Here is a 20,143-nt window from a genome sequence, read left to right as displayed (position 1 = left end):
CATAGAAAGCCCCATAGATAATACATAAATGAACGGACGTGGTTATGTTCCAATAAAACTTTATTTACAAACACGGGGTGGCTGGGTTTGATCTGTGGACTGTAGTTTGCTGACTGCTGGTGTGAACAATCAGAGGTAAATACCTAGTATACGATGACATCTTGTGAACTTGTCCCAAAATTTCAAATGGTGAGCAAGAAATGTGCAGATATTGCAATTTTCCTTTCTTATGATGATATTACGGGTACTATAACTTCATGAACTCGATATATAGTTGAACCCATTTTTCTATGCATCATCAGAACCTGAGAATCATTTACCTGTGCATAGTCACCAAAAGGTTGAGAATAAGCAATGCACTTTTCCAACGCGTGTTGTGATTCATTTCCCTGAGAGATCGCCTCCAGAATGTTGCTTGCAATTCCCGTCTTCTGTAGAGCGGTTTTATTTGCAGGGGCTAAAGATAAAATCAATGTGTTTATTTTATTCAGGTTCTTTATTATAAATTAAAACAGTACAAAACTCATTAACTCAGCATATTCTCAAATACAACACAAATTTTGGTTTACCAGTATACAGTGTCTATATTATCCTCAGGGGAAAAAATATACCATGAGATACTGTCTCATTCATTTGAAACAAATGAAATGGAAACTTGCCCTATGGATAAATAATTTTGGTGAAAACATTTTAAAAAATCTAATCTCTAAAACAAGGCATACAAAATGGCATACAAAATGTAAATTAACCATTCTTGTTAATGCAGTAGTTGTCACCATCAGTTCTTAGCTGAGACCATCATATAGGAAGTATGCCTGACATTAGAAGCACATTTAAAATGCTTGCTTGCTTTTTTAAAAAAATTACAAATTAACATTTGGGTATAAGACAATACTTAATTAGATACAGAGAATGTATATAAAAAACGAAATTCACACTTCACCTCTTTCCATCCAATTCTGTTCTTCTTTACAGTTCAGAATTTGTTTTTCCAGGTTTACTTTATGCATTTACACACTCATATATGTACATGTAATAACATATAGCTTTAAATAAACATATATGAAGTCACAGGATGCATATATTTGCTTTTTCCATTCAACGATACGCTTTGGAGATCATTTTATATTAATACATGTAGATACCCCTCAGTTGTTAACAAGTTGCATAGTATTCCATTTAATGAACTATTTAACCATTCCCCTATTGATGAACACTAAGGCACGTTCCAGATTTTCACTACTGACAACCAATGTTGCACTGAATACCCCTGTGCCTAAAGCACATCACATTAGTAATCTTCTCTTAAGATTATATTTGAATTGGAGTTAATATACACGGATTGGGAGCCCTGGTGGCACAGTGGTTAACCCCGGCTGCTAACCAAAAGGCTGGCAGTTGGAATCTGCCAGCCACTCCTTGCAAATCCCTGCAGGGTCATTAGAGTCAGAATCCACTGCTTATTTTCTGAGATTTGTCTATGCCTCAGGAAATAAACAAATACCCTAGACATAGTAGATTACTTAGAGGTTTAACCTCTGGTTTAGAAATTCAACTCTACAAGAATTACATTATTGCCAAATACTTCCTTTGCCCCAATTATTTTTAATCCGAATTCTGTAATAATTCAATAAATCGATTATATTCTTAATAAAAATACCGTAAGATATATTTCCTCAAAAGAGAGTGCATTTTAAGTATTTTAATTTTAATTATTCCATTAATTTAGAGACTGGGGGTCATAGTGTCAACCTTAATTTGGTCAACAGGCATTAATTGCTTCTATTAAGTTAAAGATTAAAGTAAAACTCATTATGGAAATTATCCAATGAAACGCTAAAATATTAATACCGAGCCCCTACTTACATGATAAGCACACACTGGGCAGCACACTCGCCAGGTTCAAGTATGGATTTTTACTAAGCCGAATTTCTTTTGGTGGTTCTCCTAAGAGTGAAGTCTGATTCTTAGAGGCAGCCTATTTATCAAAAACACAAAGGGGATGCTTGATAAGAGGTACAAGAAAATAAAAATGTACAAGAAAGAAAGAGTTATTCTTCAATAAATCTAGTCTCATGTGATGAAAACTTGTGGAACCTAATCTTTTGAGGATATAAATTTATGAAATATTTCTGAATGTTATATAAAATTATCATATTCACATGCTATTATTTTTTCAATTAGTTTTTTTTGCATTTTTAATTGTTCTAGAACCACAAAGCCCATTGCTGTCGGGTCGATTCCAACTCACAGTGACTGAATTTGGTACCAAGAGTGGAGTGGTGCCGTAACAGATACCTAAAATGTAGAAGCAGTTCAGAAACTGAATGAGTAGAGGCTGGAAAAGTTTTAAGATTGCCTTGAAGAGACTACTGGCAGAATTATGGACATGAAAGACAATTCTGGTGAGGACTCAGAAGGAAGTGAGGAAAGCTGTTACACTGGAAACGGCAGCAGCAGACAAATGACAGCAGCAGAACCAGGAGATCAGCACGCGTTGGAGCCGACCCACGCTGCCCAGCTACGAGGGAACAGTGTTGCCATTCCAGTGGGCCTGGAAGGCGAAACCGAAGCCCAGGGCTGAGGGGCTTCCACTCGGAATCTGGAGAGTGTGGCCAACACCCAAGTCTAGAGGGCAGGGCCATTGTCTAAATGGCCTCAGAGAACAGAGAATTATTTTCAAGCCTTGAGGACTAATGTAATGTGTTCCGCTGATTTGCTTGGTGCCTATTATCCCTTCTTTCCTTCCGATTTCTCCCATTTGTAATGGAAACGTCTAGCGTGTGGCTGTTCCACCATTGTACTTTGGAAGCAGATAACTTGTATTCTAGATTTCACAGATGAAGAGGAATTTTTGGAATTTGGACTTGGAGTTGACTTAAGACGTTTGCTATGATACAATCGGGTGAATGTCTTTCACATGTGGCAAGGACATGAATTTTGGGGGCCAAAGAGTGGAATGTTATGGATTGAATTGTGTCCCCTCAAAATGCATACTAACTTGGCTAGGCCATGATTCCCGATATTGTATAATTGTCCACCATTTTGTCGCCTGTGTGATTTTCCTGTGTGTTGTAAATGCTACCTCTGTGATGTTAAGGAGACAGGATTAGTGGCAGCTATGTTAATGAGGCAGGACTCAAACTACAAGATTAGATCTTGCCTAAAGTAAATCTCTTTTGAGATATAAAAGAATAGAGCAGAAAGAAAGGGGGACCTCATTACCACCAAGCTAGAAGAAGCCAGGAGAGCACGCCCTTTAGACCAGGGGTCGCTGCGCTGAAAAGCTCCTACCCAGAACCCAGTGCTGTAAAGCAGGGGAATATTGATGACAAGGATCTTCCCCCAGAGCCAACAGAGATAGAAAACCTTCCCCTGGAGCTGGCACCCTGAATTCTGACTTCTAGCCTCCTAGACTGTGAGAGAATAAATTTCTCTTTGTTAAAGCCATCCACTTGTGGTCTTTCTGTTATAGCAGCACTAGATGACTAAGACAGTGGCCCTAAAAAACAGAGTAGAACTGACCCATAGAGTTCCCAAGGCTGTAGTCTTTACAGGAGCAAACTGCCACACTGTTCTCCCACGGAGCAGCTGGGGGGTTCAAATCCCCGGCCTTTCGGTTATCCACCGAATACTTTCGGTACTGCGCACCAGGGCTCCTTCTTTCAGACCACAGAACTTTAGAATTGAGAGGGAATTAAATGCCATATTGCCCAACTTTCTCACTCGAACAAGGAGGGAATTAATCTTCCAACAAGAACTGAATCTTATACCCCATTTTCAGAGATACATTTCTTATTAAGATTTTTATTTTATATTATATGGCCACAACCAGATGACAAAAGCAAAAACTTATTTATCTTTGGTACTAAAAATAATACCTAACAAAATAAGTCGATTTCATAAACTCCAAATCCTGTGTGGTGTAAACGGTTAACATGTTCAGCTGCTAACCGAAAAGTTGTCGGTTCAAGTCCACTCAGAGGTGCCTTAGGAGACAGCCCTGGCGATCTACTTCTGAAAAATCAGCATTGAAAACTCTATGGTGCTCAGTTCTGCATTTTCTAAATTTTATTTATTTTGTGGTCAATGTATTTTTATACGGTGAAACCAGGAAGAGCCGAAACTCAACAGGGCTGCCTCGTTTTTCTGGGTCTCCCAAGTTTTCTGCCTTTGATAGGGTGCAGCTTATCACTTCTCTATCACTCTGTTAGTGGAAAATATTTGTGTTTTCCTTCTCTGTCAGGTTTCTACCTTACCTAGGTTCCAGCTTTCACAAGTTTTACTGTATAACTGTACACCGTATTTACTGCTAGGTGTGGATTCTAGTATTTCTCTAACAAAAACTGGGAAGAAATCATAGCATGATTCTTCAGTATTTTGCATTTTCTTCCAACAGAATTTTTTGTATTTTACTTTTGATGGTAAAGTTTTTAAAATAAGACACAATCCAGGTTACTATAATCAAAGTTAAGGCTAGCAGTTGAATTTTCATTTTTAAGTCTTTTTTAATTTTACTCCCTGAACAGAATAAAGAAAAGTATAATTCACATACTTATTTCTATATTTGAGAACCGGAGATCCTTACATTTGTCTTTTATCTGGTCAATATTATTGTATTTGGTCATAGGAGTCTGTCTTGTATAGTTTCATAAGCCCCAAGAAGCCCAGATTTGCTCTTAATATGTAAGTCACCAATATGCTCATTCATTTGGTATGTTTACTGAGCATTTATTCACTATGTGCCAGCACTGTGGTAAGCATTGGTTATAGTAAAATGAATAAAACAGGGACCCTAACCTCAAGAAATTCACAGTCCAGTGGAGAAGACAGCTCAAGAGAAGTCGAAACTGGGACGATCAGCTTATAAACTTTTTGTCGTCGAATTGATTCCGACTCATAGAAATCCTATAGTATAGAGTAGAACTGCCCCATAGGGTTTCCAAGGAGAGGCTGGTGGATTCAAACTGCCGACCTTTTGGTTAGCAGCCAAGCTCTTAACCACTGCACCATCAGGGTGCCCTCAGATTATAGGTAGGATTTAAAAACACTGGAAACGGAGAAATCATCAAAGGAGAGGTGTGGCATGAGAAGGGACAGCGCTCTCAAGGAAATCCAATAGTTATATGAGCAGAGGAAAGGAAGCTATCAGAGAGGTCTCAGATTTTGTTTGTAAAGTACTCAGATTGTCAAGCGAATCAGGTTATATCCATATTGTCCATTCCCAACTCTTTGGCTATGCACCAAAATCACATATAAAATTAAAATCCACCAAAAAAACAGATGCCAGGATTTCACCCCTAACTTTCTGAATCAAAATCTCAGGGATAGGGGAAGTAGACTGCTCTCTTTCAGAGGCGACTCTGACAAAAAGAGTCAAGAATCACTGGTCAGCATAGTATTTAAAATGCAGGTCCAAAAACCTAACAAGTTAAACCAATTATTTAGCAAAGTCTGAACATCTGCAATTCGAAAACATACTTGAGTTTACCTGGTCCAATCCCCTATTCTCAGAAATAGAAATTCCTATAACAACCTTGACAGATACTCACCTGGGATCTGCTTAGCTTTTTTTCAGATATGACATTCACATCTTTGTGAGACAGTCACACTTTGTTTGAAAGCCTGATCTGTTCTTCCTTATATTGAACCTAAATCTGCCCTGTTGCATGTTATACTTACTGGACTACTTCTGCCCACTGAAGAATGTCCAAAGGACATGCTCTGCTCTCAGCACTGCTTTCTTGGTGGTATGAGGTCCCCCTGTCTCTCTGCTTGCTTCCTTCTTTTATATCTGAAGAGATTGCCTCAAGACACAATCCAATCTTGTAGACTGAGTCCTGCCTCACTAACACAAATACCATATGACTACCCTTTCAAAATTTAGTAAAATGAATATCCAGCTAGTCATCCATTTTCTATTTCCATGAATCTAGTTCTTCCAATTCTTCACAGAACTTGTTTTCCAGGTCCCACTCCATTTTGTCTGTCCTCCTATACGTGGACCCTCATCTGCCCATCATGTGAATCCCCTCAAATCAAGTTTTTCTAAAGATGCTGGTAATTTTTTTTTAATTGTGCTTTAACTGAAAGTTTACAGCTCAAGTTAGTTTCTCATACAAAAATTTATACACACATTGTTATGTGACCATAGCTGCTCTCCCTATAATGTGACAGCACACTCCTCCTTTCTACCCCAGATTTCCTGTGTCCATTCAACCAGCTCCTATCCCTTTCTCCTTTCTCATCCTGCCTCCGGATAGGAGTTGCCCGTTTAGTCTCGTGTATCTAGTTGAACTGAGAAGCACTCTCTTCACAAGTATCATTTTATGTCTTATAGTCCAGTCTAATCTTTGTCTGAAGAGTTGGCTTCGGGAATGGTTTTAGCTCTGGGTTATCAGAGAGTCCAGGGGCCATGTCTTCTGGGGTTCCTCCAGTCTCAGTCAGACCAATGAGTCTGGTCTTTTTACCAGAATTTGAGTTCTGCATCCCACTTTTCTCTGGCTCTGTCAGAGACTCTGCTGTGTTCCCCGTCAGGGCGGTCATTGGTGCTAGCTGGACACCGTCTACTTCTTCTGGTCTTAGGCTGATGGAGTCTCTGGTTTATGTGGCCCTTTTCGTAAAGATACTGGTACTTTTAATGAATTAAATTAAGTAGTCTTTGCAAAAATATACAGTGTATTCATATACGCATTCTACTTGTTTGTTCCTGTTCTTAGTTACCACAAAGTTGATTCTGACTCATGGCAACCCCAGGTACAACTGAATGAAACATTGTCTGCTCCTGCGTCATCTTCACAATGGTTGATACACTCAAGTCCACTCTGCATTTTGAATGTCTTCCAACCTAGGGGTTTCATCTCCTAGCACTATACTGGACAATATTCTTTTGTCATCCATAAGCTTTTCCCTGGCTAATTTTCAGAACACCAGACTTTTCTTCCTAGTTTGTCTTAGTCTGGAAGCTCTGCTGAAACCTGTCCACCATGGGTGACCCTGTTGGTATTTGAAATACGCGCGGTACAGCTTCCAGCATCGTAGCAACAGGCAAGCAATCAAAGTAGGACAGACAAGTAGTGGTCTACTTGTTTAAATTTCTTCAATAACCTAAACAATTGATACTGCATATAAATTTTAAAAATTTATTCTATAATTGCTTTCTTAATATATGGCTGTAGGGCATTCTATCCATATCTCTGTCTGTGACTACATGACACCAAAAACTCTTACAAATTCAGTATTATTTTGGCATTTGAATACAACCAACTACTTAAATTTCTTCTTCACATGCTGTTTATATCCTAAGTTTTATACCCCTTATAAACCAAAGGATGTTTCAGGGAACAAATAAAATAAAAATAAAAAATACTGTATTCTACCTACTCATTACAACATTTTATAAATATCAGGGTATATGAACCAATCAAAGGATTCACTGAAAACTTCCAGAATTAAAACAGAGATCAGATTCTTTTGAACAGGCCAATTTAATAACAGACTTGGATATATTTCAGGCAAAATAAAATTGTTTCTGTCTTTAAATATTAAAATAATACCTTAATTAGCTACAGAATATCCATTTAAAATAAAAAAAATGTATTTTAAAGAACAGCATTATTTATTTACTTAGAAAGTCTTATAAATAACACCATTATATAACTGGGTAAGTACTGATTGTTCCAAGCTTTTCTAACTATAAAATTTTGATATTAAATTAGTTTATGAGTGCAAGAAACTAAAAGGGACCTACATAAGCGGAAAACCATGCCTTGCTCATGGATAGGAAGACTTAACATGGTAAACATGTCTACTCTACCAAAAGCCATCTATATATACAATGCACTTCTGAGCCAAATTCCAATGACATTTTTTAATGTGACGGAGAAAAAAATCACCAACTTCATATGGAAGGGAAAGAAGCCCCAGATAAGTAAAGCATTACTGAAAAAGAAGAAGAAAGTGGGAGGCCTCACTCTACCTGATTTTAGAACCTATTATACAGCCACAGTAGTCAAAACAGCCTGGTACTGATACAACAACAGGCACATAGACCAATGGAACAGAATTGAGAACCCAGATATAAATCCATCCACATATGAGCAGCTGATATTTGACAAAGGCCCAGTGTCAGTTAATTGGGGAAAAGATAGTCTTTTTAACAAACGGTGCTGGCATAACTGAATATCCATTTGCCAAAAAATGAAACAGGACCCATACCTCACACAATGCACAAAAACTAACTCCCAACTGGATCAAAGACCTAAACATAAAGACTAAAACAATAAAGATCATGGAAGAAAAAATAGGGACAACGTTAGGAGCCCTAATACAAGGCATAAACAGAATACAAAACATTACTAAAAATGACGAAAAGAAACCAGATAACTGGGAGCTCCTAAAAATCAAACACCTATGCTCATCTAAAGACTTCACTAAAAGAGTAAAAAGACCACCTACAAATTGGGAAAAAACTTTCAGCAATGACATCTCCGGCCAGCACCTGATCTCTAAAATCTATATGATTCTGTTAAAACTCAACCACAAAAAGACAAACAATCCAATTAAAAATTGGGCAAAGGATATGAACACACACTTCACTAAAGAAGATATTCAGGCGGCTAACAGATACATGAGAAAATGCTCTTGATCATTAGCCATTAGAGAAATGCAAATTAAAACTATGATGAGATTCCATCTCACTCCAACAAGGCTGGCATTAATCCAAAAAACACAAAATAATAAATGTTGGAGAGGCTGTGGAGAGATTGGAACTCTTATACACTGCTGGTGGGAATGGAAAATGGTAAAACCACTTTGGAAATCTATCTGGTGTTTTCTTAAAAAGTTAGAAATAGAACTACCATACAACCCTGAAATCCCACTCCTTGGAATATATCCTAGAGAAATAAGAGCCTTTACACGAACAGATATATGCACACCCATGTTTACTGCAGCACTGTTTACAATAGCAAAAAGCTGGAAGCAACCAAGGTGTCCATCAACTGATGAATGGATAAATAAATTATGGTATATTCACACAATGGAATACTACGCATCAATAAAGAACAGCGATGGATATGTGAAACATTTCATAACATGGAGGAACCTGGAAGGCATTATGCTGAGTGAAATTAGTCACAGGCAAAAGGACAAATATTGTATAAGACCATTATTATAAGATCTTGAGAAACAGTTTAAACTGAGAAGAACACATTCTTTTGTGGTTACGAGAGGGGGTAGGGAGGGACGGTGGGAGAGGGTTATTTACGTATTAGATAGTAGATAAGAACAACTACTTTAGGTGAAGGGAAGGACAATACTCAATACACGGAAGGTCAGCTGAACTGGACTGGACCAAAAGCAAAGAAGTTTTCGGGATAAACTGAATGCTTCGAAGGTCAGCAGAGCAAGGGCAGGGGTTTGGGGACTATGGCTGCAGGGGACTTCTAAGTCAACTGGTAAAATAAATTCTATTAAGAAAACATTCTGCATCCCACTTTGAAATGTGGCATCTGGGGTCTTAAACGCTAACAAGCGGCCATCTAAGATGCATCAATTGGTCTCAACCCACCTGGACCAAGGGAGAATGAAGAACACCAAGGTCACAAGATAATTATGAGCCCAAGAGACAGAAAGGGCCACATGAACTAGAGATTTTACATCATCCTGAGACCAGAAGAACTAGATGGTGCCTGGCCACAACCGATGACTGCCCTGACAGGGAGCACAACAGAGAACCCCTGAGGGAGCAGGACAACAGTGGGATGCAGACTCCAAATTCTCATAAAAAGACCAGACTTAATGGTCTGACTGGGACTAGAAGAATCCTGGCAGTCATGGTCCCCAAGCCTTCTGTTGGCCCAGGACAGGAACCATTCCAGAAGACAACTCATCAGACATGGATTGGGCTGGACAATGGGTTGGAGAGAGATGCTGATGAGGAGTGAGCTACTTGTATCAGGTGGACACTTGAGACTGTGTTGGCATCTCCTGTCTAGAGGGGAGATGGGAGGGTAGAGGGGGTTAGAAACTGGCAAGACGGTTAGGAAAGGAGAGACTAGAAGGAGGGAGTGGGCTGACTCATTAGGGGGAGAGTAAATGGGAGTATGTGGTAAGGTGTATATAAGTTTATATGTGAGAGACTGACTTGATTTGTAAACTTTCACTTAAAGCACAATAAAAATTATTAAAAAAAAGTTACTAAAAAAAATTAGTTTATGAACCACAACCAATTTTAAAATATCAAATATTTTTGAAAATGATGCACATATTAGACTTTTCACATAAGCAAATATTTATAATAATGAAGAATCCATACTGAAATTAGCTTACACATAACAGACTTAAGATGCTCATTTTACACAATTATTTTAATTACCGACAAACTGGCAAGTAATTAAGCAGAGTCCTAAAAGTCAGCTGGCATAACTTATCAAAAGATTAATTTCTTTTTTTTGTTTGGTTGTTTATAATATAGGGTTGTTTCTTTTTTTAAGTAGGGCAATCTTTTCTTTTTCTACTTTGGGAAGTAAATATAAACTATAAAAACCCATCACTTCATTGACATAGCAATTCTCTAATTTGTAATCCATATTTATATAATTTAAGTACATTAACTCCCTTTGAAATTTAAAAATAGCTAAGATTGCTTTATGATACTTCATAAATTATGCCACCTGTAAAATAAGCTAAACGAATATATCAGAATAATTTCATTTACGATATAGTTAAAAACACAATGTTTTCTTACCCCTGAACTTATTTCTGTGCCTTTTGGTTGACCTTGCTGCTGCTTATGGTGTCCAGTCAGCAAGCCTCCAGCAGTAAGATTTGGAAAGCTCTGAAGATAAGCCTGCGACCCTGAGAAAGTACCTTCTGCCATTCCCACCGTGGCTGGCTGTTTCTCCTGAGTATTGGTGTGCCCTGGCCCAGCTTGTCCAACAATAAGCTGATTTGGAAAGAATGGTAACATTCCCATTCCAGCTGTTACAGTTGTTTGAGTTGGAATCAGGTTAGATGCTGTAGTGAACCACAAATGGAAAAAGCTTTTAGTCAATACTTACTCACAACAGTTCTTTTGATTTTTTTTAAGTTACACATTAAATACCAAGAAACCTATTTTCTATTAGACAACAGTTTTACTCAAAAGGTAAGCTTAGATATCGTAAACTAGAAGGTTCCTTTATGAAAACATAAGAACTTACAGTAGCAATGATGCTTTTCTTATTTTCAACAACTTCCAGAGTAATCTCAATGATAGAATATATTTTTTAATTGCATATTTTAGTATTTGAAAGCAACATCTGTGTATTTTTTGTCACTTAAATTACAATTATGCTTTTTTTTATGCCCCATTACTGTGATATGCCTGCTTTCCTACTTTAAGGGTATAACTAAGCAAGACTTCAGTTTAAAAAGTTCTCTGGCACTTAAGAATTAATCAACTTTGAATCCAGTGACAAATTTGGCTAGCCAGCTTGCGCCAGCTCATGAGAGCTGACTGTGCCTCTCTCTTCCCATCTCTTGAGTTCAGTATGATCACATTGATAGCTTGAAATCATCCAAAGTTACAGTATTTACACATATGCTAAAAATCAAAACTTCCAAAAAAAAAAAAAAAAAACCCTAGAAAGCCAGCCAGTTTTAAACACTTACCAGCACACCACAGGTTAAACAACCAATACTTCTGAACAGATAAGCACCAAATTCAAAAGATAAAAGTTTTATGATTTTTTTTTTTAAATAAGGAACAGTAAGAAATTCTGGGAGAAATTAAACTTTTAATAGGAAAATTCTGCATCATTCCACTTTTTAAATCTGTAGGTCAAAGCTAAATGAAAAGAACTAGTTTTGATAACTACTTTAAGTCAAACTGAAGTTTTATAAACTCCTTAAATTATTTTTAGTTCTAAACATTTAGAGATGAATACTTCAATTCTCCTGTCCTTTAGCAATATATTTTCATATATAACCATTTTATAAATAGGCTATGGAAAATATCTTTTCAGAGGATGACTCTAGATGGATTAAAATTTAATAGTTACAGCTAATCAGGTAGAATATATAATTATAGATGAATGGAAAACCTTGTCTGTATAGTACCACGCCTCATAGCTATACAGGGTGGCAATAATAATTAAAAAAAAAAAAGTATAAATGTATTATAAAGTATTATATGAAAATATATTTACCCAAAAATAACTGAGTAAATTTATAACTAAATATCACTTGTAGATTTTAACTTGATTTTGCTAAGACATGTTAAATTTATACATTACAACTATGAAGATAACTGAGTAATTTGATTCCACATCAAAATGCCTAAAGTGTTAATTATCAGAAAAAATAGGATATCAGAAAAAATAGGATAGGTAACCATAAATGAGAAAAATAACCAAAAAGGGAACTATTTTTTTTTTTCCATACTTATTATGATCTGGGAGTCCCTGGGTGGTGCAAATGGTTAAAATGCTCAGCTGCTAACCAAAAGGTTGGAGGTTCAAGTCTACCCAGAAGTGCCTCATTAGAAAGGCCTGGTGATCTACTTCTGAAAAAAATCAATCATTGAAAAACCTATGGATCACAGTTCAATTTGAAACACATGAGTCAGAACCGACTCAATGGCAACTGGTTTGGTTATTTTGGTTTGTCTTGATCTAGGCACCATGCTAAGTGCTTTTGATACACTGTTGCATTTAATCCTCACGGTCAATCTTTATATGGCTGATATCACTGCCACTTTAAAGATAAGGAGATACAGAAACAAAGTACTACATTTGTTTGAATATGAAGTCTGAAAAGTACTGGGCCTAAAAATAAAAATCATATCTATACTATGTTTCATTCAAAAGATACGCCCCTGAAAAGTTGTAGATAATTTCAGGTATCTTAAGGCTACAGTCAAGATAAAGAACCACTGAATGACCTCCTCTGGGATACAAATTACTCATTACTTAATTACATTTATTTGGGCACTTTGAATCTTCACAGTGTTCTTAAAGTAGCACATGCTAAAGCAAATGGTTGACATAAACAGTAAATATTTACATAAGCTTCTAGTTGCTGAAAATTGAGTTTTTAGAAGGACAGGCCTCATCATACGATAAAACTCTACTGTATACGGGCTTGTTTGCACATTGGTTTAATTTTTGCCCAGTTGATTCCAAAAGTTGGAATTTACTGAGTTGTTTGATCATTTGACTTGTTGGTTTTATGTATAAGAAGCTAAGTAAAATACCTATGTTTCACTGATTTTTTAAATTACTGGTAGGCCTTCTGTTTTCCCTCAGCATGTACACTTCTAAGCAAATTTCAACTATGGTTCAAACTGAAAGTGCCTTTCAAAATCACATTCAAATAAGAAATGCTGGTATACCACCATACTCCCATAGATATAGATACAGACACAGATATAGAACTGTCGACCCTTTGGTTAGCAGCCATAGCACTTAACCACCAGAGTTTCCAGATATATAGATATAGATAGATACAGCTCATCAAAAGACTTCACCAAAAAAGTAAAAAGAGAACCTACAGACTGGGAAAAAAAATTGACTATTACAAATCCAACAAACGGCTCATCTCTAAAATCTACTGGAAAATCTAATACATCTACAACAAAAAGACAAATAATACAATTAAAAAATGGGCAAAGGAAATGAACAGACATTTCACCAAAGAAGACATTCAAGCAGCTAACAGACATGTGAGGAAATGCTCAAGATCACTAGCCATTAGAGAAATGCAAATCAAAACCACAATCAGATACCATCTCACCCCAGCATAACTGGCACAAATAAAAAAAAAGAAAATAACAAATCCTGGAGAAGCTTCAGGGAAACTGAAACTCTTATGCACTGCTACGGGGAATGCAAAATGGTACAACCATTTTGGAAAACGATATGACACTTCCTTAGAAAGCTAGAAATAGAAATACCATATGATTCAGCAATTGCACTCCTAGGAATGTATCCTAGAGAAATAAGAGTCATCAAGCAAATAAATAAATGCACACCCATGTTCACTGCAGCATTGTTCACAATAGCAAAAAGATGGAGATGACCTAGATACCTATCGACAGATGAACTGATAAACAGATTATGGAACACACAATGGAGCACTATGCAAAGATAAAGAACAATGATGAATCTGTGAAGCATCTCACAACCTGGATGAATCTGGGGGGCGATATGCTGAGTGAAATAAGTCAGTCACAAAAGGACAAATACTGTATGAGACCACTATGATGAAAACTCATGAAAAGGTTTACACACAAAAAGAAGCAATCTCTGATGGTTATGAGGGAGGGGAGGGTTGGGGATGGAAAAACACTAAATAGACAATAGATAAGCGGTAACTTTGGTTAAGGGTAAGACAGTACACGACACTGTGGAAGCTAGCATAACTTGTACAAGGCAAGGTCATGGAAGGTCCATAGACACATCCAAACTCCCTGAGGAACCAAATTACGGCGCTGAGGGCTATGGGGACCATGGTCTCAGGGAACATCTAGTTCAACTGGCATAACATAGTTTATAAAGAAAATGTTCTACATTCTACTTTGATGAGTAGCATCTGGGGTCTTAAAAGCTTGTCAGCAGCCACCTAAGACACTCCACTGGTCTCATTCCTTTGGGAGCAAGGGAGAATAAAGAAAACCAAAGACACAAGGCAAAGATTAGTCCTAAGGACTAATGCACCACATCTACCACAGCCTCCACCAGACTGAGTCCAGCACAAGTAGATGGTGCCCAGCTACCACCACAGACTGCTCTGACAGGAATCACAACACAGGGACCTGGACAGAGCTGGAGGAAAATGTAGAACAAAATTCTAACTCATAAAAATAGACCAGACTTACTGGCCTGAGAGAGACTGGAGAAACCCAAAAAATATGGCCCTCGGACACCCTTTTAGCTCAGTAATGAAGTCACTCCTGAGGTTTACCCTTCAGCCAAAAATTAGACAGGCCCGTAAAACAAAACCAGACTAAAGGGGCGCATCAACCCAGCAACAAGGTCTAGAAGGCAGGAGGAGACAGGAAAGCTGGTAATAGGGAACCCAAGATAGAGAAAGGAGAGTGTTGACATGTCATAGGGTTGGTAGCCAATGTCACAAAACAACATGTGCACTAACTGTTCAATGATAATCTAGTTTGTTCTGTAAACCTTCCTCTAAAGTACAATTTAAAAAAATGAAAAAAAAAAATAGATTTATCGAAATATAATTCATGTACCATAAGATTTACCCTTTTTGTCATGTATAATTCAGTGATTTTTAATATATTCACTGAGTCGCGCAACCATAGCCACTATCTAATTTCAGAATATTTTTATAACCACAAAAGGAAAACCCACAACCATTATTAGTCACTCTCATTGCCCTTTACCCCCAGACTCTGAAAACCAATAACCTACTTTCTGTTTCTGTGTATTTGCCTATTCTGGACCTTATATATAAATGGAGTAATAAAACATATGTTGCTTTTTGGAAAAAATATATTTTTGTTTAATACTGTCAAGTTTTTCAGAAGCAGAGAGTACACATACTGTTTTTCTTTTAGTAATGTAGAGATTACATTTTTAAAATGACACAAATAATCAAACTTTAAATTTACAAATACCAGCCATTTCTTTTATAAAAGCTAAGAGTTCCTTACCCAGGCAAAAATTAAATGGCTTACATATGAAATGTTCTGTCAGCCCAGCGGGCAGCATGTCAGTCTCAAATGGATCTATTTCTGCACCTCGTACTGCGGCGAACTTCGCAAAATATTAAAGTATATCCAACAGGGAAAGTCTTATCATGGCATGAAAGTGGGTCCATCAATAACTTATCAATAGTTTTCTAATATTAAAAAATAGAAAAGCCTATATTTTACCTCAGTAAAATTAAAAAAAAAAAAGCCAAGAGGCTTCCTGAAGTTTTAAATGACTCAATTTGACCTTTCTGTAAATAAAATTTCAAACCTCAAATGTGACTGTATACTGGATGAACAGAAAATACACATCATTTACTTTTATGTGCTTCTCCATGGTGCCCCAATTCCGTTTTAAATGGAAGCGCCGACCCTACCCCTAGTGCTGTTTGAAGTACCATAGCTGGTGGTTCTCCAAGTAAACCGGGTTTCTACAAAAGAAGAAAAAAAAAATAAGATTTTTTCCCCCATGGCAGTAAGACGTAACATCATAAAAAGGTACACATTCACAATCAAGCTATTCAACAGCCGGATTATAGGAAAGGAATGAATTCATTTTCAAAAGAAAAAATACTACCCTACTTACATTATTAGTATGGACATTCTCAAACTTCATTAATTGTTGTTGTGCCAATGGTACATGAGAAAGATTCTGAAGGAATAAATTAGAAGTATTACCCATGGCTGAGCTCTGTGAAAATGATAAAATACTCCATTAGCTTAATTTTGAAAAAGTTACTTGTTGTATAACCCGATTCATTTTAAAGTTCATTTCTACAGCTGATCTGAGCCAAAGCAACAGGTTTTTAATGTGCTACTTTCCAACTTCCGGCAATGCTAATGAATTCCCTTAATATACAAGATGTGATCCTACAGTCATGGAGATAAAATTTCGCACCCATTCTTTCTTTTCCTTCTTCTTTCCTCTCCTTCCCTCACCCCTTTCTGGCTTCAGTGACAGTGTCATTATCTTCGAACATTTATTTATTCATTTAATTATTCAACAAATATTTATTGAGCACTTTTCTTGTGTCAGGTACTGAACTACGTAGTTAGAAATATAGCAGTATGTTCTGCTGTCATGGATCTTACAGTCTCCTGGGGACTGGAGGCATTAATTAATTATAAAAGCATATATAATCACAAATGGAGACAGGGATATGAAGGCAACATACAAGGAACTAGGAAAACAGACAGTGAGAGGACTTAATTTAGACTGGAAAGTTCAAGGAAGCTTTTCTCATGGAATGAACTCTTGAACTGAGACAGGAAGGCCGAATAGGAAGAATATGGGGAAGATGCGGGTGAATTACATGGGTGGTGTTGGGGTGGGGAGCACTCTAAGCAAGAGAAACCACAGGAGCAAAGACCTGGGGAGGAGGGAACAAGGTCACTGTTCAAGGACCATAAACAGATAGCTGGGAGCAGAGATGGGCAATTAGCCTAAAAGGTAGGGGGAACTAGATTGTACAGGGCCTGAAAGGCAAAATTAAGCATTTTGATCTTTATCCTAAAACAATGGGAATATGCTCAATACTCTGAATAAAGGCCCTAGAATGTACCAGGTCCTATGTAAGATATTCAGGATTAAAAAAATGAATAAAAGATAGGCCTTTCCCTTAAAAAGCTAGGTTCAGGACCATACATTCATTCATTCAACCTAAATTAACCCAGTGCCATCTTCGGCAGTTTGAATCTGCCAGGCGCTCCTTGGAAACTCTATGGGGCAGTTCTACTCTGTCCTATAGGGTCGCTATGAGGAGTCAACCTAAATTAGCCACCTATTATATATTAGTTTTGATTTGTTCTTAGGATTCTAAATAGATATAGCCTTAAACAGATCCTGAAATTAATGAGTGAAGTCTATCTCCAACATTATGGATCTTTTATATTTACATATACACACATTTTAAAAATACTTATCTGATAAAAGCAAGAAAAACATTTGTTACTCTACTAAATTATCTTTTAATAACATTGATTAAACTTTTAGAATTCAGTCATTGTTCATTTATTTTTTTCTTTCTGTACATACTTATTGAGACCACATAAGAAGCCTTGTTTTGATCTACTATTCCTCAAAAAATATATACTGCAAAATACACCGTAAAATATACCTCTTCCTCTATGAATGCCCCATAAATAGGAATCAGTATATACCATATTTTTACGCAAATAACATGCACATTCTACATTTGTTTGCCAACCACACCCCCGCCCACATGAGGTATTTTCATAAGCACCACCATGCCTGTTTATTTTCACATGTTGCTGTAAACAAATTATAGCCCACTTACAAAAATACCTGGGGCGGGAGGGGGGCATTGTGGTTGGCAAACCAATGTAGCAGGCCCACGTTATTTATGTAAAAATACAGTACACAACTATGCTACCTTGATTAGCTTAATTTGATCTGATGTCCTATTACTTTTTATGTAGCTATTTTTTTACTAAGGTTTTTTTTTTTTTTTTTAAAGAAACACTACTCATTAGACTTCTTGAGAACTTTAAATGTTAAGAACAAACAAAACATTCACTCCAAATTGATGCTTTAGTACTTGATGGCATTTATGTACCTGATGTGCTTTGTTCAAATGTAAAAATGCAGGGGAGATGGATGGATTCATCAGATGTGGCAAGCTGGGAGGTGTTCCAAGAACTGCTTTAAGAAAATAAAAATTTAACTTTATGACACATATGGAGTTAAAAAAATAAAATAAGCTTTAAAAAGAGTAAATGATTATTTCTCTAAACTTTAAACACATTCATGGGAAGGTCAATGACAAACTGACCTTGTCACTGGTTAAAAAAAAGAAAAAAAAAAAAAAAAACCAGGCTCCTTTCCTTGTGATTCAACCCTGGAATTTGTTTTAAAATTCCAACCCCTTCTGCGATAATGGTAAAACATCAAGCCAAGCCTCACTCCTCTTTAGGGCTGAGTGCAACAAAACTGATTGTGTCTTTTAATCAGTACGGATTGAACCCATGTTATTTTTTTAAGTGTCTGGGGAATTTTGGTGGAGGGCAAAGAGATGGGGAGGGAGGAGACAAAATATAATCTCTGTCCTTGAAAAGTTTACAATCCAGTTGAGAAGATACTCCATGTTAAAAAAAAAAAAAATTACATAATATAAAACAAAACAAAAAACTGTATATAGTTGACAAAGGAATAAATGGTACACTCTTAATCAAATCTATTTAAAAATCCAAATATCAGGGTACATTCCAGAAGAGATGTTTTCAGAATAGATAATACATATAGAAAGGAAGCACCATGAAAGAGGGTACATATGAAGCCACTTCATCTTAGTATGAAGTAGCTGGGAAGAGTCAAAATATACAAAATTCTTTAGCAATATACAACAGTTAATTAGGATTATAGAATGTCACTTATAAAGTACTTCAAAAAGCATCTAATGTAATGATCAAAAACGTGAAATTTATATATAACATCTCTACAAGTTCAATCATGCTTTACAAACTCTATTTCAAGGAATTTATTACTTGCCCAGGTAGTCTATTACATTTTTGGGAAACTGACTCTTAGGAAGGGTTTTTTTGTTTTTTTTTTAAGAATGAACCAAGTTTTCATTACAGATGATGGGAAAGTTTACATCATTAGGAAGGGTCTCTTATTAGAAAAACAAAAACCAAACCAGCTGCCCTTGAGTCAATTCTGACTCACAGTGACCCCATGTGTGTCAGAGCAGAACTGTGCCCCACAGTTTTCAAAGGCTGTGATCTTCAGGGAGTAGATCACCAGGCCTATCTTCCAAGGTCCTCTGGATGGATTCAAACCACCAACCTTCGGTTAGCAGCAGAGCTCTTAACTGTTTCCGCCACCCAGGGAAAGACACTGTTTTGTTCTTTTAAATTTTGGATTTGAAGTCCAAAGAATGGGGATTTTTAAGATACATCCATTCCTAATTACATTAATGATCACCTGTATTCCTGATAATATTTTTTGTTCTGAAATTTTCTAATTTCATAATGATAAAGGGATTGTTTCACTAAGAGGATGCAGCAATCCTTAATGTGCACTAAATAACAAAATAAAGCAAAAAAACTGATGGAACTGAAAGGAAAAGCAGACAAATCCACAATTATGGTTAGATATTTCAACACCCCAGTGTCTTTTGCAGGTGGTCACTGTATTTTATTGTAAAATACTAATATATATATATATTTCACAGCTTTAACTGAACACAATGTTGTCTCATTTAAAACAACAACGATCAGAAACAAAACACTCCAAAAATGTCCACAGCTAACTGCCCTTAACCTCTTGGTTAGGTATCCCATTATGCCTCATCCCTAGTAACTGATAGAAAATGAGTAAGGATATAGAAGACTTGAACAACACAATCAACCAACATCATCTAACTGACATTTATAAAACACTCCACCCAACTACAACAGAATACACATTCTTCTCAAGTGCACACA

At 36.7% G+C, this 20,143-nt stretch overlaps 1 protein-coding gene across 2 annotated transcripts in view; it reads right to left on the bottom strand.

Annotated features, from left to right (window-relative positions):
* Positions 1 to 20,143, bottom strand: part of RAVER2 (ribonucleoprotein, PTB binding 2) — a 74,427-nt gene that overhangs the window by 18,746 nt on the left and 35,538 nt on the right. The window contains exons 6-11 of one of the 2 annotated variants that reach the window (XM_023549501.2): positions 18,274 to 18,359; positions 16,284 to 16,388; positions 16,017 to 16,128; positions 10,751 to 11,019; positions 1,867 to 1,978; positions 321 to 457 (exon numbers count right to left, since the gene is read on the bottom strand). In XM_023549501.2, coding sequence (XP_023405269.2) covers positions 321 to 457; positions 1,867 to 1,978; positions 10,751 to 11,019; positions 16,017 to 16,128; positions 16,284 to 16,388; positions 18,274 to 18,359 — 821 coding nt within the window. The remainder of the gene's footprint in view (positions 1 to 320; positions 458 to 1,866; positions 1,979 to 10,750; positions 11,020 to 16,016; positions 16,129 to 16,283; positions 16,389 to 18,273; positions 18,360 to 20,143) is intronic. The other variant, XM_023549502.2, reaches the window with a different exon arrangement.

This window comes from Loxodonta africana, chromosome 3 (genome assembly GCF_030014295.1).
Source record: "Loxodonta africana isolate mLoxAfr1 chromosome 3, mLoxAfr1.hap2, whole genome shotgun sequence".
Lineage (NCBI taxonomy): Eukaryota > Metazoa > Chordata > Mammalia > Proboscidea > Elephantidae > Loxodonta > Loxodonta africana.
This window is presented reverse-complemented; position numbering and strand designations above follow the sequence as displayed.